At 46.4% G+C, this 22,688-nt stretch overlaps 2 protein-coding genes across 2 annotated transcripts; both read right to left on the reverse strand.

Annotated features, from left to right (window-relative positions):
- Positions 1 to 204: 204 nt before the first annotated feature.
- Positions 205 to 6,320, reverse strand: RBM15B (RNA binding motif protein 15B). The gene has a single exon (XM_023498329.2). It carries the CDS (start codon positions 6,092 to 6,094, stop codon positions 3,266 to 3,268), a length of 2,829 nt encoding a protein of 942 aa, XP_023354097.2. The 5' UTR covers positions 6,095 to 6,320; the 3' UTR covers positions 205 to 3,265.
- Positions 6,321 to 13,064: 6,744 nt separating this feature from the next.
- On the reverse strand, positions 13,065 to 20,016 carry MANF (mesencephalic astrocyte derived neurotrophic factor). The gene is made up of 4 exons (XM_031958620.1): positions 19,857 to 20,016; positions 15,685 to 15,812; positions 14,441 to 14,582; positions 13,065 to 13,514 (listed from the first exon to the last, which is right to left on the reverse strand). Exons 1-4 carry the CDS (start codon positions 19,942 to 19,944, stop codon positions 13,330 to 13,332), a joined length of 543 nt encoding a protein of 180 aa, XP_031814480.1. The 5' UTR covers positions 19,945 to 20,016; the 3' UTR covers positions 13,065 to 13,329.
- Positions 20,017 to 22,688: the final 2,672 nt, after the last annotated feature.

Here is a 22,688-nt window from a genome sequence, read left to right on the forward strand (position 1 = left end):
GTTTGGTTGACTTGGCTACAGCCCCTAGAGTTATTCACCCCGGAGACACAGCCCCAGTGAAAGGCTTTGAATAAACATCTTTCCTACTCCTTCCTTTGGTTGTCTGAGCTACCAAAAACCCAAGGCCACAAATCTAAGCTACCCAAAAAGATAATACGTGTTTATAGATGTCAGTGTTCTGGTGTTTTTTTTTTCCTCCAAATCTTGAGTCTGACATAGTTTTCTTTGTAGCAGCAAGAATAGGCCTCTAGGATTGGGTTCTAAAGATGAGTTTTGATGAAAATCGACTCCACAGTGCCCAAAAGGACCACTCATAGGACTAAGACAAATGGGGAGATGGGGGGAAAGGATCTGGTCACCTGAAAAGGGGTGAAGAGGAGAAAAGGCTAAAGGGGCCTTTGGTGAGGAGCAAACAAAGGATAGTTTGGCCCTGCAAAAAAGGAGTGGCCTACTTTTCAGTTCCTCAAACTGAGAAGTGAGCTCTTTAATCCAGATGATGCTACAAGAAGGAAATGGGAAGTTTTACAGCATTAACCAAATTCTAGGTCACTCTTCAGCTTGGCATACTTTGCCTTGCACTGCCTGCAGGAGATACTGACCATGTCATCTCTCAGCCATCCCCGTGTTTCCATCCTAGATCTGGACTTCAGGTATTGCTTAAGAATGTTAACTCTGTTGTAGGGTGGCCTTAAGCACCTACCTTAGGAGAGATCTTTATTAGTTTGCACCTGACCAAAAGGATGGGAACAACGCCACATTCCTAGTGAGTCTGTTTACTTATCTAGTAAAATGCTGTAAGGATCCAGCCAGTTATTAACAGAACATGGATGTGGTTAAAGTTGTATCTTCCTCAAGAACTAAATGATCCCATTAGCCGCAGCAGTCCAATACGTGGTCTCATAGCCTCAAGTTCCAACTGAAAGCTCAGGATCCCAGCTTGCCTGCCTGCCTGCCCTCATGTTCCCAATTCTCTGCTGAACGCAGCTGCTTCCTAGCTGCCTGCTGAAAGAGGGAAGACTTCCGTCAAAGAGGTTTGGGCTAGCAGGTTCTCTCTCTAAAAAATAGATAAATTCTGAAACCTGGGATTCCTTGGTTATTCCTGGAAAATGCTCCTTGGGATTCACTCTTAAAGGACAGGCCTTAACATGGAACCTGTCTCCTGGTTGTCAGACATAAGCTTCATTTCAAGTTTGCTGAAATGAATACCAGATGGTCAAGAGTACTTATCAATCTCTTTGCAATAATAAAACAAAACAAAAAAACAAATAAGCCTTCAGAGCCTCTTCCACTGGAGCTGTCATTTTCATGGTGAGTTTTCTAGGCAGTGAAAGTCTTAACATATTTGGGCTCTGTTGTAGGGCAATTGTTTCTGTACCTCAATGGCCCCTTCATTATGGTGCCTTTTTGCCCCAATGTTAATTTTCTATCCTGGATGGGTCTTTGGTGTTTGTTTTTCAGAACTTTTCAAAGATGTGAAGATTCTTTCTCCACATAACGGGGAAGGTTGCATTCTGAAAGGCTTTTTTAACCACACAGCCTCGTAGAGCTGCAGACCATAATTCTGACTCCAGTCTGCCCACTAATTTGTTCAAGTCCAGCACCTAACAAAATTTGTCACATATATGGTACATGCTGAACTTAAAATGTTGAACTTAACTGACTGAGCACTGCCTATTTGCAAGACTGAGGCAGGTGCTACACTGAGCCTTGTGAAGAATTGAGAGGGAGGCCATGAGCTGCTTTCAAGAGAACATTTAATCACAGACTTACTGACTAAAAAGATTTTCAGATATCCCCACTCCCAATCATGCCCTGTTTCTGTTGCCTCGGATGTCAATTATAAACTGCCAGGAGGCAGGTGTTTGTGTCTCCTGGTGTTTGGCACATGGCTTTGTACACTGCAGGTCTGATTAGTGCCAGCTGACTTGGTTAGAAATAGTTTAGTCCTACACAATAGAGTGTTTACTGAATTGCTAGTGCCGGTTTGAGCTATGTTTGCCGTGCCTCGCCCTGTACTCTGGAGTCCTGGGAAAACTTGCACCTCCATAGGTTAGAAACTTAGGAGGGGTCCTAAGCTCCACCCTCCCTGACCTGTCTCTTAGCAGAAGCTCTTTGTAAGCCAGGTGAGGCTTTGGCCAGACAAGCAAATGAACACACAAACTGATATTTTTTTAAGAGTGTTCTACTCTTCCCTTGAACCTATACAGCTCAAGAATATCTTGGGAAAGCTTGCTATTCCCTGCAGTTTTATCTCCCTCCCCCTTTTACAAATCAACCGAATATCTACATTTTGATTCCACAACCCAGTCTGCTTCCAAAGCAAAAGTAACGGAGGAAGCTGCCGTGTCTTTGGTCCACATGATGTTCTAGTTTGAAAGGTAGCCTGAACATGGCAATCTGCCACCTGAAGGACTCTATACCCACTTCTGCCAGGCATGGATTACATGACAGTTAAGTGTGTCACCAGCACTGACAGCGTCTACCAGGCTCACCAGTACACTGGCTAAAAAAGCATCACCTGCTTTCTTCAAGATCTTGAAATGAGGCAGTTTATACAACAGCTAAAGTACATCAGAATGACAGCTACATTCTCTTAAAGGCTAGATGGGGGAGGGAACAGCAGCTTTTTTGTTTTAGTGGTTAAGACACAGGTCTTTGTCAGAGTTCCAGGGAAAAGGGCCCAGAGTATACAGGTTTTCCTGTAGGTCAGATAAATAAGTTTCAGTACTGGCTTTTTGCATGCTCTGTGCAAGTCATGATACCTAAAAGTTGAGGTGGAGATATCGCAGGCCCAAAAGTAGATCAGGTACTGATCCATCTCTATTTAAGAAGACGGAACTTGGGAGGGAAAAGCTGTGTGTATGGAAGGGACATCTGTGCGACTAGTGGAAAAACCTCAGAAGGCAGGTTAGTGCCACATGCTCTATTACTTCAAAGGGGACTTCATTAAACCAGTACACTGCACAGGGTTAAAAATTGATCCTTGGACAAAGGCTTTACTGACAACTTTCCGTACAGTTAGTTAAAAAATAAAATACAGAACACACTGGAAAGTGTTTCATACATTAGAAATCAATAAAATGGGAATACCTTCAAATGGGCATAAAAAAAAAAAAAATTGAGTTTTGGTGGAAGGGGCTCTGGCCTTCACCAAACCAACCATAATAACTGGGCAGAAAAGCCAAACCGAGAGCAGAATTGGCTTTAAAAATAACTGTTTTCATGACACAAAGAAAACACAAGATTGGGAAAAGCCAGGTTTTGGCTAGGCAGTGTCTCTTACTATAACTATCACCATATGCTCTTCTTCTAACTTCCCCAATGTCCTTAGAGCAGACTGGAGGTACTGCTGGGAGAATTCACAGGGAGGGAAGGCATAGAGCATGCCCGTGTTGTCTCTGCCCTTGGTCCCTCCCACCGGCAAGCTGATCACCCCAGCAGCCTGCTTCTGTTTCAAGTATGAGACCAGATTCCTGAGAAGCCTCCGCTGCAAGCCTGGCTCCACAGCGTGGGTCCCCTCCGCTCCGGGCCCTCCCGGAGAAGCTTGAGTGGCCAGAAGTACCACATAACCATTGGGGCTTCCCTGCTTGATTCTCCGAGTGACCTCATCCAGTTTGGGCTGGTCTAGTCGAAGTCTTTGGGCGATCTTGAGCTGGGTCAGCTTGCTCCCTGAAGCATGGTCTTTGAGGAGACCACTGATCACTCCCAGGTCCCCCTCTAGAATGTGCATACAAGTGGGGAAGCAACTGTTTTTCAACACCAGGAGCCCGTTCCAGCCCAGCTGCAGGGTCTGGGCATACTCGGACAGACTCTTTAGCTTTTTGGTCTCCGGTTTTGGCTCTTCCGGGGCGGGTTTCGCCTCCACCTCGCTGGTTCGATGATTGCGCTCGCTGTCCCTCTTTTTGCCCTGGTGAGAGTCTGGTCCCCGCTCCTCGGCCCCGTGCCTGTTGTTGGGCAGGGAGTTGCTGGGCTCCTTCTCCGGCCCTGGCTCACTGGTGTGGTTCTCTCTCCGGGGCCTCTCTGGACTCCGGTCCGAGGGCGGCCCAGAGGCTTTGGTTCTGCCTCTCTCCTCATAGGGGGAGTGGGCGGTGCGGCCGTGGTCGCTGGATAAGCTCCTCCTCTTTCGCCTCTCTTCCCAGGGCTTGGGCAGGCTGCGGTCGCCCTCGCTGCCCCACCTCTCTCCGCTGCGGCTGCGCACCGAGCGGCCGTAACTCTCCAGGCTATTCCGGCGGTCGGTGCTTTTGGAGGGGCTGGCCCAATCGCTCTCCACAAAGCTTCTGTCGCGGTCTGAGTAGAGGAGGTGGGGGGGAGTCCTGTCTCGGACCCGCAAGTCAGCCTCCAGGTTTCGGTGCCTGCTGTAGCCCTCTGGGAGTAGCTCGTAGTGCACCGGGAGGGGAGCAGCCTGGCACTGCTGGGGGTATCGGGTCTCCTCGGCTTTGGCGAAGTCCACCCGGAGCCTCCTGTCCGGCCCCCCCAAAGGGAAGCCCCTCATCTGCACACAGGCAGCCTGCGCAGCATCCAGGCTCTCATACTGGATGTAAGCAAAGCTGTCCCCCTTGACGTGGTCAATAGTTCGAATGCTCCCAAAGCGGTCAAACTCGCGGGCCAGGGCAGCCAAGGAGGTGTTGGGCCCCAGGCCTCCCACCCAGAGGCGGGTAGTGGGGTTGGCTTTGCCGTAGCCAATCTTAATCGGGTTGCGCCCCACCACCCTCCCCGACATGGCCACCTTGGCCCTGTGAGCCATGTCCAAGTTCTGGAACTTGAGGAAGGCGTAGGCGCCCCCCTGGCCTCTGGCCGGCCTCTTGATCACCACCTCCTCGATGATGCCGTATTTCTCGAAGGCCCTCCTCAGCTCCACCTCGGACACGCTGTGGTCCAGGTTGCCGATGAACAGGTTGCGGGTGGCCCGCTGGTCGTCCTCGGGCATCAGGTCCTCCTCACACACCGCCGGGTACCCGTAGGGGCGCCCTCGGTCGTCGTACAGCCCGTAGTAGTCCAGGGCCCGGTCCCGGGAGAGGCCCACGGCGGCCGCCGCGGCGGCCGCGTCCAGGGCGAAGGCTGCGGCGGCCGCTGCGTGCCGAGCCCGGGGCTCCCGCAGCGGGGGCGCGCCCACGGGGGACAGGGAGCGCTGCTTGTACTGGTAGCCGCCGTGCAGCGGCAGGTAGCCCAGCGTATCCGCAGGGGCAGGGGGCCCGGGGGGCGGCGTGGTGGCAGCGGCCCCGGCGCTGCTGCTGCTGCTGCGGCGGCTGCTGCTGCTACTGCCGCGCAAGTACACGGGCTCCACCTTGAGCGGCCGGTCATAGAGCAGGAGCTGGCGCGCTCGGGCGTGGTGGCGGGCATCGCGGGCATCCTGGGGGTGTCGGAAGTTCACGTAGGCCACTCTGCCCAGCTCGGGGGTGTGCGACAGGCGCAGGCTGATCTCGCCGAAGCGCTTGAACTGGTGGAAGAGGCGGTCCTCCAGGTGCTCGGCCGGCAATGCGGGGCGCAGGCTGCTGATGAGCAGCGTCTTGTACTCGGGAGGCGGCGGAGGCGGCGCGGGTGCGGGCGGCGGCGGCGGGGCCGGGGTGGGCGCGGGTGGCTCAGGGAGAGGCGGCAGCAGAAGCAGCGGGGACGCCCCGGGGGACGAGGCGGACGCCGAGCCGGACTCGCCGCCAGCTTTGGCACGGCCCCCGCCGCCCCCGCGGCCGCCGCTGCTGCCTGCGCGGTGGTTGGAGTCCCCGGAGCCTCGGCCATCGCGGTGGCTGCTGCTGCTGCCGCTGCCGCTGCCGCCGCGGGGTTTATCGCGGGCGCGGGCCGGGGCCTGGTGCTTGGCAGGGCCGGAGCCGGAGCCGGAGCCCGAGCCCGAGCCGGAGCTCTTGTGCGCGGCCCGCCGGCTCCCGCCGCTACCTCCGCCCGAGTCAGGCTCCCCGCGCTCCCGCTCGCGCTCCCCGCGCTCCCCGCGCTCCCGCTCCCCGCGCTCGCCCCGCTCCCGCTCCCGCTCCCCGCGCTCCCGATCCCGATCCCGTTCCCGCTCCCGGGGCCGCTTCGCCGACGATGACGACGACGACGCCCCACGGGCCCCCGGGCTCGAGTCGCGCTCGCTCTGCCGCTTCATGGCGCCGAGGCCGGCCGGGCCTGGCCGGGCCCCCTCCCTCACAGCGCGACCGGGCAGCGGCGCGGGGGCGGCGGCGGCGGGGCCGGGGCCGGAGCAGGAGCTGGAGGAGGAGGCAGCGCCCCCCGGGCCGCCATCTTGGACAAAAGGACTGAGCGCGGCGGCCGCGAAAAGGCGGGGGAGGAAAAGCGCAGGGAGGAAGGGGAGGGGACAGGGACAGGGACAGCGCGCGGCTGCGTCATCAAGGCGCGCGGCTCGGAGGCCGGGGGAAGGAGGAAGGAGGGGAGGGCGGGCGGGCGGGCGGGCTCACGTCCGATGGGAGCGCCCTCCGCCCTTTCGTCACTTCCCCCAACCTTCCTGGGCCCTGACGCCAGGCTTCAGCCGGTGGGATCGTGGTCTTTAGCGCCACCTTTCGGCCAGCGGGTGGAACGGTAACCTGCTGGGCTCGGGCTTTGTCAGTCACCTTGGCGGGCTCCGAAGGGACTCGCTCTCCGCCCAAGACGCGCTGTTGTGGGACGTCGTCGGCCGGCTGGTAGCTCCCTAAGTGTTTTGCCAATTTGTTCCTCAAAACAGTCATCGGGCATATTGGTTGCTCGGAGGTGTCCGACCCTTAGCGACCCCGTTTGGGAGTTTTTTGGCAAAAACACGGGCGAGGCTCGCCGTTTCCTGCTCCGGCGCCTGCTGCGGGTCAGGAAACTGAGGCGATTACACAGGGTCGCGCAGCTAAGACCGCATTTGAATTCAGCTCCTCCCGACTCGGGGCCCACGTTTTATCCCCTAATTGTTTCCACCTTACACGGTGATATTTGAGGGTCATTTCTGGAGCCCCCCACCTCTCCTCGGGCCCTTCCCTTCCCCAGGACCGCAGGCTGAAAAAGCGGAACACGCAGCCGGCTTCCCAGGACGAAGCCCTCCGCGGAGCCCGGGCCTCCAGGAGCGGTCCCCATGCGGGCTCCCCGGCGAGTCTCGCTCTGGAGCCCGGCTGGTCCGGGAGCGCCGCCCGCCGCGCTGGCGCGGGGGAGGGCGGCTTCCCGAGGTGGCTGACCCAGCAGCCAGGTCGGACCGACTTTCGTCTCTGGGTGCGCCGAGGTGCGCTCAGGAAGAAGACTGGGGCTTGCCGCGTCCTCTCCCCGTGCTCCCGGGCTCCTGATGGAGGGCAGTCACTTCTGTACGCGTGATGCTCCGGTTCCAACGGTCTCTAACTTCTCAAGTCTGGGGGACACAACCGAGCCCGCGTTCACTTCCCGAGGTGTGAAAGAGAGTCCTAAGGGCATGGCCCTTTGGGACACAACTAGACCAATCTGTTGGACGGATGTGGAGATGGAAACCCAGAGAGGGTAAATGATTTGCTTTCACATATACAGCACAGACAAAATTCCCACCCAACTCCTCCAACTTTGTTGTAAATGTATTGTTATCCTCCGAGATCTTCCAGCAGGTATCAGAACTCCCGAGATAATGGAAGTTTGTGCTTTGAAAAGCATTAAAGGATTAGATCAAAAATAGACTTCACACTTTAAGACAACCCATCATATCTATTTTGTCATTTGGTCTCTAGTTTATAAAAAAGCCTGAGCCTATAATGGAAGTAATATTCACAATTTATACATGTTAATAGACTTAATTATTAAGTCACAAATTGGTGGAACTTGCTGGGCCAATACTGCCAGTAAGCCCTACTACAATAATTTTATTATTTTTTTTTTTGGAGGGGCAGGGTAGCCTCAGAGGGGCTAAGGAAATGTGGCTAAGGAAGGGGAGAATACTTCCACTTGCTCTGTAGGCTGCTGTGAGAACCAAATGAGAAGAACCAGCTGATTTGGAGTACATGAAGCATGACTCAACAGTCAACAGACATTACTACTTTAATGGTACGAGGTCTCTTATGCTTGTTCAGTTATTTCAGTCATGTCCAAATCTTCATAACTGTATTTGGAATTTTCTTGGCAGATACTGCAGTGATTTGCCATTTCCTTCTCCAGGTCATTTTAGAGATAAGGAAACTAAGGCAAAAAGTGACTTGCCAAGGATTTGAGGCTGAATTTAAACTCGGGTCTTCCTGACTTCCAGCCTAATGCTCTATTTGCTGCACCACAAGACTACAAACTTATCATTGCCATATATATATATATATATATATATATATATATATATATATTCATTTTACATATATGTAACTCATTTTTTTTTTTTTTCTGTGAGTCAGTTGGGATTAAGTGACTTGGCTAGAGTTCACACAACTAGGAAGTGTTAAGTGTATGAGATCACATTTGAACTCAAACCCTCCTGATTTCAGGGCTGGTGCTCTATCCACTGAGTTATCTGATTCCCTTAAAAGTAGTACTTGTGTACTTTATTAAAAAGTGTCTATATGCTATAGTGGGAGACAGGATGATGGTGGGGAAAGTATATTGCAAGTAAAGAAGTACTCCAAATTGCAGGGATGGTCTTTGTAACTGTCATTTTTTCCTGTCCCTTGAATCACAAGAGTATATTGTAGGAAAAGTTATTAAAGCTAGTAATGGCCCAGAGCTTTCTTTGAAGGGTTCAATTCAAGACAGTTTGAAACTATTTTCTGACTGGAAACTGAGTGGATGCCCATCAACTGGAGAATGGCTGAATAAATTGTGGTATATGAATATTATGGAGTATTATTATTCTGTAAGAAATGACCAGCAGGATGATTTCAGAAAGGCCTGGAGAGACTTACAGGAACTGATGCTGAGTGAAACGAGCAGGACCAGGAGATCATTATATACTTCAACAACAATACTATATGATGTCCAATTCTGATGGACTTGGCCATCCTCAGCAATGAAATGAATCACATCATTTCCACTGGAGCAGTAATGAACTGAACCAGCTATGCCCAGTGAAAGAACTCTGGGAGATGACTAAAAACCATTACATTGAATTCCCAATCCCTTATTTTTGCCCACCTGCATTTTTTATTTCCTTCACAGGCTAATTGTACAATATTTCAGAATCTGATTCCTTTTGTACAGCAAAATAACAGTTTGGTCATGTATATTTATTGTGTATCTAATTTATATTTTAATATATTTAACATTTATTGATCATCCTGCCATCTGGGGGAGGGGGTGGGGGGAAGGAGGGGAAAAATTGGAACAAGAGGTTTGGGAAATGTCAATGCTGTAAAGTTACCCCTACATAACCTGTAAATAAAAGGCTATTAAAATAAAAAAAAAAACCAATTTATTTTTTTATAAACAAAAAACAATTTTCTGGCTAATCTCTAGCCTCAGCTCTACAAATTTATTGTAGTGGGAGACTGAGAAAAATATATATGGTTCAATATAAGCTGTTTGTGCTTCTGAGAATCTCAGAGCTTTTCAGCCATTTAGGCATATACTCAAGGTTGGACAATCAATTTGTCTCTAAACCCCTAACTTAAGCTCCCAACCACTGAGAGAACATGGAATTCAATGGTGATTTACCTTATCACAAGGGTCACAAACCCCAAATCCATCCATCACATCTCCTAGAAAAGTACTCTTTGAAAGTGTAGTAATAACAACAAATGTTTATAAAACAGAAAACTTTCATTTCCAGTCTTTTTGTTAATCTTATCAGTAATGGGAGTTTTATCTTTTAGGGGCTGATCCTGGGGTCCTTCATTATATCCAGACCCACATTCACTGGAAGGTATAAAAATCTTGGCAGCAGATGATCTTCAAGAGCATGAGAGGAGATCTCTTTCAGAAGAGAAAATGAAGTTGTGGAACACAGCAAGGACTAGCCCACTTACAGACTGACCATGAACCAGTTTGGTGACAAGACCGAGGAAGAATTCATTCTGGGCTACAAATCATCTTGAAAGATAACTCCAAGTGTAACATTCATGAAACCAAGCTTGCAGAGCAGCTGACTTGAAAAAACATGGCTACAGCTTGCCATATTTTCACCAGTGAGCGAGCAGTCTGGTAGACTGCAGTTGGAAGCAGGAAAATGTGCTTATTATGGGGGTTTTCTCAGTAATGTCAAGGAAAACAGGGGCATTAATTCCGAGGACTCGAAAAGAATGTAAGCACAAGGCAGAATTTATCTATTGCCAATGATACTGGTGTCTTGCTGCTTACATTTCCTTCAGGTGCTGAGAAAATTCTCTAGGATGCTCTTTTATGAGACCCATCTTTGTGGCCATCAATGCTGGACAGGATAGCTTCTCATTTCTAGAGCTCGGGGCCTTCCTAAATGACTTACTACTATGGGTCATTGGTCATGGCGATCGGTATGGCTTTGAAGCAGAGATCAAGCACAACAAATATTGGATTTTCAAGAATAGCTGGGAAGAGAATTGGGGGAATTCAGGTTACATACACTTAGCTGAAGACCCTAACAACTATGGTATTTTACTCAGGCCAACCACCCAATGGGACAGTCTCAGAAAAGGAGTTAAGTGACATTTTTAGAATATGCAAAACTCCTATGGGATTATTTGAATTTCACTTTTTTGTGCTCTTGTTTTCAGAACAGAAGATTTCCAGTACTGTCTTCATGATGGACTCACAATAAAACTTTAGCCCTGTTGTCTTACACATGACTCAACTTAGACAACACAGCTCTGATTTTTAATCTCTATAACAAGAGTATTACATAAAATGAAAGGGCAAGTGACCTGTGGACATTCAACTTTCAGGCATGGCAAAAATTCATGCTAGTATATATTTCTGTCTTGTCCATAAGAATCACTTGAGAGATTTTGTTGAAATCTTCATTATTTGCAATCTTGGCCCTGTCTACTAGTTTGGTAACCTCTATTAAAAAAAGAGATGAGGCTAGTTTGGCATGACTTATAATTGAGAAAGCTATATATATATATATATTTTGTCACTGCTTTCCATTTCTAGGTGTTCCCTAAACATTTTACATTATTTTAATGGTGATCTTTAGGCCCTAGAAAAATTCTAGAAAAAATCAGTCAAATTCACTAGCCTGTATGTAGTCTGCAGATTACATTCTCTTTCCTTTTTTGAAAACTAGGACACTGCCTTTCCTCAATAACATAGTACTTGTCCAGCTTCCCCAGAATAGAAAGTAACTAAAATTTCCCCAATGGAAGGATAAAAAACAACAGCATGGCTCAAAAGAAGAATGAAATAATTAAAAACATCAAAAGAAATGAGGATGGAAATATCAGGTTCTCCAGAGTGATAGATCATCACTTAGCACTTCCAAAAAAAAAAAACCAAAACACCAAAACCAAAACCAAGAAACTCTCCCCCCCAAAACCACAACCCCAAATAAAACCATATCAAAGACAAAGATGGGACAGTTGAGAGCTGTTCTTCAAAACAGCAGTCATCTGAGAAAGGACAGGGTATTTCAATGAGATTGTAAGAACATGAGATCTCTAACAAAATGTAGTCTGAGATGAAAGACAAGACATGAAGAAATCATATTAGGAATTATAGTCCTCTATTCCTCACTTAAGGAAATCATACAAGAAAATTACACAAAGGTATTGAAAAATAGGGATAAAGTACAAATCACTAGATTTCAAAGGATTGACTCTGGGGAGAAAAGTCCCAAGTCACATAACAACTTCAAATACTACACACAGATGAGAAAATCCTTTCTATTCCAGGGGGTAAAAATCTCTTCAATTATCTTAAAGCAGAATATTATATTTTGAGAAGTTATTGTCTACCCAAAAAATTCCCTCACATTTCTGAATTCTTTTCTGCATAAATGACAATTATGATTCCTTGAAATTTTCAACTTTCTATACATAGTGAAATATATTACATTTTCCTGAGAGGGCAGTAGAGAATAAAATGATTCATTTGGGGACAGACTTGGAGGGGCACAATCTGTTTTCAATTTGTATCAATGTCCTACATTTGGGCCAATTTTTCAACTGCACTGTGCCCAACACTTGACTAATCAGGGAAAAGACGACAGAGGGTGATCAAGATTGAGACACAGGCTCACAAGTAGCTCTTATTTTTTGCTAGAAAAGCTGGGGCTTTATGAACCATGAACACCATTAAAAAAAACACACACACAAATCTTTTAATGTATTTTTCCAGAGTCTGGACTTGTACTGGCCTTCCTCAGAAAACCTCCTCCTAGTCACTGCTGGGTCTGCTTTTTAGTATAATGGGCTGCACAGACCTCTGAGATTTGGGGTCAGCTTTACCTAATAGAACAAATCTGGGCTAAGAGACCTGGCTCCACTCCTTCATACTTTGTAGACAAATCTCTTTTCCTTTGTGGATGTTTTCTCTTCTATATAACGGGTTTAGGTTTGATGATCTCAAAAGTTCTCTTAGTTCATTTTATTCATTTCCCTGCCCCAATAATTTATGGTCCTGCTCTTGAGAGTCAAAGGAATCAAGTAAATATCACAAGGAAATGGTGGTGCCTCATGCAGGAAAATATGGAAACGATGTATCAAAATGGATACATCGTAGGCAAAAACTGGAGGAATCCAACTTTTCTTATTAAAAGCACCATTTATCTCTGTCATGGACCTTGGGAGGTCAAGATGACGATCAAATCAAAAAAGCTTATTGCAAGAATCCAGTTTCCTGGCAGCCAAGGACCAAAACTGGTTAATTCTCTACAACTTCTCTGGACATCAGGTCCTTCAACAGAAGCCAGGGAGTGGAACTAGGATTTCCATAGTAAAGAGATTTCTTGGATGAACAAACTCCCTTTTCTATTGCAGGACAATTTCTAATCTTGGAACTAACTACATCCCTGAGAGGTCGTGACCTGTCTGGTATCACCAGTCAGCAGGATTTGAACATTCTCTGTTGTACAATTAGAGTCATCTACCTGCCCTTCTCCATACAACCACTCTAAGTACAACTGATCACTATGCCTCTGGTTCCTCATGTTCTAGGAGATGAGACTGGTCATTGGAATCTGATTCCCAAGGAACACTTTTGTGGTAAAGACAACCTTATCAGAGCCGAGAATGGCATGGACTCCGGCGGCTAGAAAACTAATTTTCTTAAAACTTTAATAAAAAAATCCCATACATATTTGTGAAGTCCTAAATGAGGAAACAACAAAAGAAAACAACAAAATGAAGAAGAAACAGTACAGAGACAGACGCAATGGAGCTGTAGAACCAGCATCTTGAATCAAGCCCCAGGTTTCAGATCTGACACCATCAGGAGCCCTCTTAAAAATAAATTACAAAAAGGCTGTCTGGAAACAGATTAAATGTGATTTCTTCTCAGATGCCCTACATAGCATTGTGCAAACTAAAGATCAGTCCGTGAACTAGCTGCCTTGGGGGCATATTTGGGCATCAGTTCATTAATTTTGCGTATGTAGTCTGATTTTTCGGCACAGCCTTTACACATTTCACCCCAGTCATCCAGGATCTTCTTCAACTCCTTAACTCTGAGTTTCTTCAGGTCCACTGTGCTCAGGTCAATCTGTTTATCTGAAGGAGGGATGAGGGAGATGTTAGTAACTCAGAAGGGACACAAAGCTTTTATCTCCTTTCACTCATTCCACAAGCCTCTCTTCTCTTTCACTTCCATGCAGTCACTTAAAAGAAGGTAGCCTTGCCACTAAGCAACAATGTTGTAACAAAGTTAGCTCACAGGTGAGGGAGCAGTAAGAAGACAAAGGAATACTGGCTGCTCACTCAACAGAAACCAGACCTGCTCTGTGGGAGGCACTGAGCTAGAACAATGGTAAAGCTTGGCAGCTAGTCCCCCAACACTTGATACTATGTGCTTTTAATAGCCAATAATAAACCATGGGAACATTTAACCGTATCCTTTTGGCAGGCTTTTTCAGAAGGCCAGGCAACTTCTAAAACAGGACACAAAAGAAACAACTCACAAAATGTTTTGATGCTGTTAAAAGTAGGAAAAATCTTTACCTCAGAAAGAAAAGTACTCTCAGAAAGAGTATTTTTTGACTTTTGACTTCAAGTGTCAGTCTATGTTTTATGAACAGATTAGTAGTAAGAAAAGGAAAACGATACTCTCAAAGTTATTTGGACTGAATATCAGACTACTGTGAGATCCAAGTACTGCTAGAATAGCTGGTGAGATGAAGCACCTATCTGAGAGACCATCACTTATGTCACTGAAGGACTTCAATTTAAACTCAGCCTTAGACATTAACTAGTTGACTCTAGGTCAGTCACTTAACCTGTCTCCCTTGGTTTTCTCAACTGTATATAAAGTGAAGATAATAGCATCTTTCAGGGAAGGATCCAACAAGATAATATTTGTAAAACACTTGGCTTAGTGCCTGGCACACAGTAGGCACTTAATAAATGCTTTTCCTTCTCTTAAATAAATGCTCATTTTCTAACCCTGATGATTAAGAGATAAAGGACAGGTCAGAACTCACCATATTTGAGCTCACAGATTTGACTGTCTTTTTTCTTTAGCTTCTCACAGATCTTCTCAACAGGAATATGATGACTAAGGGGCTTGGATACTTCATTGATAATTTTGGTGGCTGCATCACTAGTGGCTCCTATATAATAGCACTGGAGAAAGAAAGAACAATTGCTTAAGAACTTTTACACACATCAATTTCAGTAAAAATTACCTCACTGAATAACATCACTGAGTCTGACAGCAAATCTATACTCAAAATCTTTTTATCTTTTTAAAGAGAAGGGATGGAGATCTGAAGATAAAATCTCATAGTCCTCCTTTAGGGCCAAGTTTAGGCATTTATACTTAATACACTCTTCAGTTTTGATTTTTTTTTGGGGGGGGGGAAGGTGATGGTGTTACAATTACTTTTATAGATACCAATCAAGCAACTTTTATTAAGTGCTAAGATGTTGTGCTAAGTGCTGGGGATACAAGGCTTTCCTTAAAGGTAAAAGACAGTTCCTGCTCTCAAGGAATTTACAATCCAAAAGAGGCGACAACATGCAAGTAAATACAAAGTAAGCTATATATAGGATAAATAGGAAATGATTTAACAGAGGGATTGGGAAAGGCTTCCAGCAAAAGATGAGATTTAAGTTAGAACTTAAAGGAAACCAAGAAGTCATTTAAGTGGATTCGAAAAGGGCTGGCCCATATTAAACAATAGTCAATGTTACATAGTCGAATTTTGTTGTTTTTTTAAAAGTCATTTTTATCTCAAATATTTCTACTTACAGGCTATATTATTAGCCTGCTTAAGTTATTGTAATATCTGCTTTGTTCTAGGATAAATTTCTGAAGTCACAATCATTCACACTTTTTAACAATCAGATCGCCAAAAAAACCCCACCAAAACCTCCAAACCCAAACCAAACCAAATAAACACAAAAATAAAAAACACCTTCTTTCAGGAACTTCTAACTTCAAGATTTTTTTTTTCTCTTTGACCACAAGAATAAACTCATTCTGACCATATATATATATATATGAAAATATAAAACTTTTTTTACAAGTTTTTTGAAGTTACAGAAGATGATACAGTCCTGAATGACTTTATCTTGTATGGTGATAAGAGCTATGGGGAGAAATGCTGGCTGGAAAAACAATGGAATATAGATTAAATTCTTTAGCACAAAAGGAAAACTTTTTTATCAATGAGTTTTGCATCTAGACCATCTAGAGAAGGCTATGACATGGCATATTACTCACCAAACGGTTTTCTTTTCCTTTTGCATCATTGCAAAACTTCATAAGCTCATTTTCGATGTTGCTTGGGGAGAATGTGACATCTCTGTCCTTAAGATCTTGGTAAAATTTTCCCAGAAAAGAAATGCACACTGTATAGGAAAAAAAAAAAGAACTATAGCAGTCATACCTATGATTGTTCCAAATATCCAGACTTGCCTTCTAAAGATTAACTATTTCTTTTTAGTATTAGACTTCCTAATCATATCCGTGGGTACATAGTATCAGGTTTTGATTAATTGAAGAATGACAGATAAAAGCTCACTTGTGTTCTTTACACTATAGCATCTATAACAGTTAACCTGGTAATCCATGATAAGTATCAAATAAGTTTTAAAATGATTCCTAAAAGATAACAGTCACATTTTAAACACAAACCTACTAGAAGGATGTCTTTACCTAAAGAAATGTCTCTAGTAGCATTCTAGGCACTATGATATGGAAAGATAAATTTGGGGACAGGGGTCCATTTGGTTGCCTGGTCTGCCTATACTTAGGATGGCTGTTAAGGGCTGTCTAAACTAAACAATACATCAGAGACCCATAAATATTATAACAGCTTCCTGATGCATGCATTCACTCTATGCATCATGTACTTAATGACCTGGTGGCCTGAGTCCTTTCCGGATCTGGTTTTAGTTTCTGACTAGCCCTGTATATCTGGTTAAGTTCTACTCGATTTGTTTTATCACATAAAGTATCAGTCACTCCGGATTCCACTGTTTTTGTAGAAGCCAAACTCAACAAACAGAACAGGCTCATTTAGGCCAGAACTCTCCTGGGTCTAAGAATCAAAGGCATTATAAGATTTTAGAGCCAGAAGATCCTTAAGAGAGTAAGAGTTCAGATTAGGAAACTAAAGTTCAGTGTGCAGAAGAGGTTCGTCCATATTCACATTCTTCAATCCACCATTTATTCAGCACCCACAATCTAGGAGCTTGATAGAGAAGAAAGGACATATACCTTAATGATGTAAGTTAATATGAAATATACACAGAGTAATTCTGGGATGGAGGCACTTGTACAAAAGCTGAGATGCCAAAGAGAAGACAGTTGCACATGGGCAATATGCAGCAGAAAGTCAGTTAGTTGGATGCACAAGAGGGAGTCATGTGAATTAAATCTAGAAAGACAAGTTTGGAGTCAGACCATGAAGGGCTTTTAAAATAACAAACAGACCAAAGCAGAACTAGAGATCATTACTGATCACAAAATAGAAAATTTCGATTATACCAAACTGAAAAGTTTTTGCACAAACAAGACTAATGCAGACAAGATTAGAAGGGAAGCAATAAACTGGGAAAATATTTTTACAGTCAAAGGTTCTGATAAAGGCCTCATTTCCAAAATATATAGAGAATTAACTCTAATTTATAAAAAATCAAGCCATTCTCCAATTGAAAAATGGTCAAAGGATATGAACAGACAATTCTCAGATGAAGAAATTGAAACTATTTCTAGTCATATGAAAAGATGCTCCAAGTCATTATTAATCAGAGAAATGCAAATTAAGACAACTCTAAGATACCACTACACACCTGTCAGATTGGCTAAGATGACAGGAAAAAATAATGATGATTGTTGGAGGGGATGCGGGAAAACTGGGACATTGATGCATTGTTGGTGGAGTTGTGAACGAATCCAACCATTTTGGAGAGTAGTTTGGAACTATGCTCAAAAAGTTATCAAACTGTGCATACCCTTTGATCCAGCAGTGTTACTACTGGGATTATATCCCAAAGAGATTATAAAGAAGGGAAAGGGACCTGTATGTGCACGAATGTTTGTGGCAGCCCTTTTTGTAGTGGCTAGAAACTGGAAACTGAATGGATGTCCATCAGTTGGAGAATGGCTGAATAAATTGTGGTATATGAAAATTATGGAATATTACTGTTCTGTAAGAAATGACCAACAGGATGATTTCAGAAAGGCCTGGAGAGACTTACACGAACTGATGCTGAGTGAAATGAGCAGGACCAGGAGATCATTATATACTTCAACAACAATACTAGATGATGACCAGTTCTGATGGATCAGGCCATCCTCAGCAACGAGATCAACCAAATCATTTCTAATGGAGCAGTAATGAACTGAACTAGCTATGCCCAGAAAAAGAACTCTGGGAGATGACTAAAAACCATTACATTGAATTCCCAATCCCTATATTTATGCACACCTGCATTTTTGATTTCCTTCACAAGCTAATTGTACAATAATTCAGAGTCTGATTCTTTTTGTACAGCAAAATAATGTTTTGGTCATGTATACTTATTGTGTATCTAAGTTACATTTTAATATATTTAACATCTACTGGTCATCCTGCCATCTAGGGGAGGGGGTGGGGGTAAGAGGTGAAAAATTGGAACAAGAGGTTTGGCAATTGTTAATCCTGTAAAGTTACCCATGTATATATCCTGTAAATAAAAGGCTATTAAATTAAAAAAAAAAAATAAAATAACAAACAGAAAAGGCTATATTTAATCTTAGAGGCAATGTCAAATCATTGAGAGACACTTCTCAATGCCCATACTTCATATACCACCTTCCACATAAAGTCATTTCTTCCCTCACTATTCTGTATACATACATATAAATGGTATCTCCCCCAATAGAATATAAGCTTCTCAAGAGTAAGAATTGTCTTATTTTTGTTTTATATTTGCCTTTAGTGCTAATACACAGAAGGCACTTGATTCCTTACATGGGAAAACTTATGCTTTAGAAGGAAAAGCCACTTTGGTAACTGAGTGGATGATGGATTGGAGATGGAAGGAACTGGAAACAGGGAGACAAAGCATGAGGTTACTGCAGTTATTCAGGGAAGAGGTGCTGAGAACCTGAGGGAGGCAGCTGTGTGTGTGAGTGGAGAGAACAATCTTAACATTCCAAGATCTGAAGCAAGTCAAAAAGGCTTCCCAATATGGAATAGTTCAGAGGACTGCTTTGGAGGATGGGCTAATATAAACTGATTCTAAAAAACCCAGAAGTTCTACCAAAAGAGTAAAGTCGAAAAGCTTTTTAGGGACCCAATCCGGATAGCCTTTTCGCTACTAAGGCATCAATATGATTTTTCTGACACTAGCAGATTTGTGCTGATCCACATATCCTTTCTAGGAGTCTAACAGTCTGTATAATGGATTCAAATGACTTTTCATCAAAGGATCCATCCAAATAGTGGATATTCTACACATCACTTTATGATGTTTAAAAAACAAAACCTGGAGCCAGGACTTCTTAAACTTCTTCCATTCCTTATCCTTTTTGTCCGAGAAACTTTACATGGCACGGGCACACAAATCAAACACTGATGATAAACCCTCTTTCCTTGACTTTCATATTGGGCTGTGACGCACGGTTTAAGAAGCTGGGCAGTAGATACCGGCTCAAGCCTCCGGACGTTTCATAGTCATAATCTCAGTTCTTAAAGCTTTTCAGATACTCGTGTTTTACTGCTTAAAAAGTAAAGGGACGTGAGAAACACAATTTGGGAAACTCGCACTTTTGTTTTCTGGCAGAGGTCGCAGCGTTTTGCCAGGGAGGGGCGGGGGTCAGGAGTTTCCTCCGGGATCTAATTGGGGAAGACAGGTTCCGATCCTCCATCCCGGCCGGGGCAGCGCCGTCTCTGCCGGGAGCCCCATTCTGCACGTTACAAAACCACCGGAGGGGCCGGGCAGAGGAGGGCCCGGCGGACCGCAGGGAGCAGAGGCAAGGCTGAGGTTTCCGTTGGTCTCGGGGGACGAACCCCCTCGTGCTGGCTTCGCTAAGAGGGACGCTGAGGGTACGGGGGTGGGGACAGGGTCTCGATCTGCCGGCGCCCCTCCTCCGCTCGCCCACCGGGACCCCCCCGCTTGCCTCTCGGCGCCCGGGCGGGGTGGGGGCGTCGGGAGAAGGCTCCCGGGCATGCCCCCACTCCCGGGCCTCGGTTTCCCCTTCTGTGTAACGGAGGTGGGCTTCCTCTTTCAGACCGCCTCCTCCCGGCTGGGCCGGCTCCCAGATCCTTCCGTTTCTCCGGCCCGACTCCCACCCCCCGCCCCCCTCCCCTCCCGGGAAAGGGCCCGGACCCTCGGGCCCCCCTCGGCGGCGAGCCCCGGCCCAGCTCGGCCACCGGCCAGCCTGGTCCCCGCCGTCTCCCTCACCTTCGCAATCCCCCGGCCGCAGAGCCCGGCTCCCTCCCAGCAGCACCGCCAGGGCCAGCGCCACCGCCAGTCCCTGAGGGGCACTCATCGTCCGCTCTCGCCGCCGCTCGGACTGAGACGCTCCCGGCAGCCGGGTCTTCTCCAGGCGCCGGCTCCAGCACCGTCGCGACACCCCATTGGCTGCCTCCCTCCGCCCCTTCTTACGCTCAGCCCTCTCATTGGCCGAAGCTCCCAGAACCCAGACGGGCGGCTCCACGACGCCGTTTCTTATTGGCAGTCGCTGCCATCGGCTCTCAGCCCGGGACAGTTGGCGGCCTCTGATTGAAGGAGGGCGGGATATGGGCCCATCGGCTTCCCGGAAACGGAATTCTTACGGGGGCTGCCATCTTGGAGAAGGGCAGCTTGGTCGTTGCGCCCCCTCGTGGAGGGAGGACGAAAGCAAGAGAGGGCCGTTGAGCTAGGCTGGGGCGGGAAAGCGGAAATGCTCTCTCGGTGTGGGATGTCCATGTGGATGGGTTACAGTCATTTTCCATAAAGCGTCACGGGCTGTAGGTAGCTTGTGGCTCGAAGAAGGGAAGCCCCGAGTTCGGATTTAGCTTCCAACTCGCGGTCGCTGCGCGTGCGCCCCGTGCCTCAGTTTCCCCATCTGTAAAATGAGGGTAACCACAGCCCCTAGCGCTCACGGGATTGCTGAGGCGGCTCATTACTAGCCTCGTTTTGCAGATGGGGAAGCTGAGAGGCGCGAGTCGGAGCCGCACCGGCTCTCGTGCATCACTGAAGCAGCCTCCCCGTCTGGAAGCCTCGCCGCCAGGCCGATGTCCCCCCGTGGAGCGGAGCTGGGAACAAGGCCCGGGCTTCTGGAGTCTGCCAGCGGGGAGTCCCGGACCTCTCCCCCGGGCGGGGCCCCCCCTGCGCCCACTCGTCCCCGCGGGGCCCAGAGCTGGCCCCCTTCGTGCTCTCCCCGCCCCCCCTCGCGTGGTGGGGAGAGTGGGGGGGGTCCCGCTTTGCGTTTCCCCTCAAGGCCCGCTTCTTCCCTTAGGCGGCTGATAATTCTGCCCACCCCCCTTCACTGCCGTCCTCGGGGCAGCCTTTATTCCCGCCAAAAAGCCCTCACTCCTGGTAATGCCCCCCAAGGTCCGTCCCTTCCCTCCAGATCAAGTGTGTGTGCTCTGGGCTTCAGGGTGTCAGCTCGGCTCGCTCTCCCGGCCGCAAATACACGCTTGGGCATCGCTCAGCTGGAGCGCCCGCTTTCCTTCCCCCGCTCTGCCGCTGCTTCAGCTTTCCCGCAATTCCCGCTGATTCACCGACTGTTTGCCAAAGGGCCCTTGTTTCTCTGCGGTAAGAAGGTAGCGCCCTACATTGCTGCGCTGTTTCTGCTGTCCCAGGCCGCTCAGGACCATTCCTGCGCTTCCTGGCGGGGGCCGTCCCGCCGCCGCACTCCTCAAGGCTCCTGGGTTGGGTTTCTAGCCTTGTGCCCCGGACACTTTCCAGTTACTCCGCGGCCTCAGTTAGCTTTTCGGAAAGAGCACTTACTAAGAGAAGTAGTTACAAAACTGGGGCATCCCCTCCACCTGCACATATGAGGTCCGTGCAACGAATGGAAACTAAATAAGGTTGCACACTTAGAGTGTGCAGAGAGAGCAAGAGGTCAAAGGGCAAACTTACAACTCCTGGTTTCTGGGCATTTTTTTTTCTCTTTTTGGAATCTTAATGAAGCTCCTTTCAGGTGCGTCTCTCTTCTGGTATCTGGAAACTGGTACCTTGGATGCCCATTTCCAGACTACTTTTGGTTGTTGACACCTGTAGCTAATAATACAACTGCTGGACTCTTGACCAACTTAGGTTACCAGTGAGACCCCAATGGATCTTCAGACTCTCTCCAAATCAGGAAGAGTGAACACTTTTAATTAGTGACCCAAATAACCTCTGTTCCAAGATGCTGAAAGAACTAACTGCTAATCTGTCAGCGATTTCTGAAAAATCAAGTAGAATAGGAAAGTATTAGCTAATCTTCAAACAATGGAACAGTGATCCTTATCGACAAAATACTAGAATGTATTAAAGAATAGATTTGTGGGCTTTTTGGAAAGGAAAATATTAATTGGTAAGATCTAGTATTGCTTTATCAAGAAAAAGTTTATGCTTGCTACACTGATCAGAAACTAGAGATTCTCTTTTATTTAGATTTCAGATTTGTTTGGTAAAAATTATGAATTATTCTTGTTAGTAAGAAAGATCAGGACAAGATGATAGTAAGTTAGGTAGACTCAGAATTGGTTAAATTACCAAAGCACAAAATGTCATCGCAAAAGAATGGATGACAATTTAGAGCAGAGGTTTTTAACCTAAGATCTGATAATTTAAAAAACTCCTATTTTATATATTTAAAAATATTAATCTGAGAAAGGATCCATAAATTACATGAGAAGTAGGTCCATGACACCACAAAAGTTAAGAACCTCTGTTTTAGAGGTAATTCTCTAGAGATTTGTCCTTGATATTTTATATTGCTTAAATCGTTTACTCATGGATGATGGTATAGATGCTATGCTCATTCAATTTACAGATGCTACAAACCTGGGTGAAATGAATAATATGGAAAGTAGAATCAGGATCCAAAAAAGAACTCCATAGCCTAGAAAAGTGGTCCACACTTAGTAAGATCAATCAATAAACAAGCAATTATTAGATGTCTACTAAATACCAGGCACTATGCTACTATTGGGGACACAGGTAAAACTCCTCTTGAGGAGTGTATATACATTGGGGAAAAAATACGAGAGAGAGAGAGAGAGAGAGAGAGAGAGAGAGAGAGAGAGAGAGAGAGAGAGA

Source organism: Sarcophilus harrisii, chromosome 1 (genome assembly GCF_902635505.1).
Source record: "Sarcophilus harrisii chromosome 1, mSarHar1.11, whole genome shotgun sequence".
In the NCBI taxonomy this organism is placed as follows: Eukaryota; Metazoa; Chordata; class Mammalia; order Dasyuromorphia; family Dasyuridae; genus Sarcophilus; species Sarcophilus harrisii.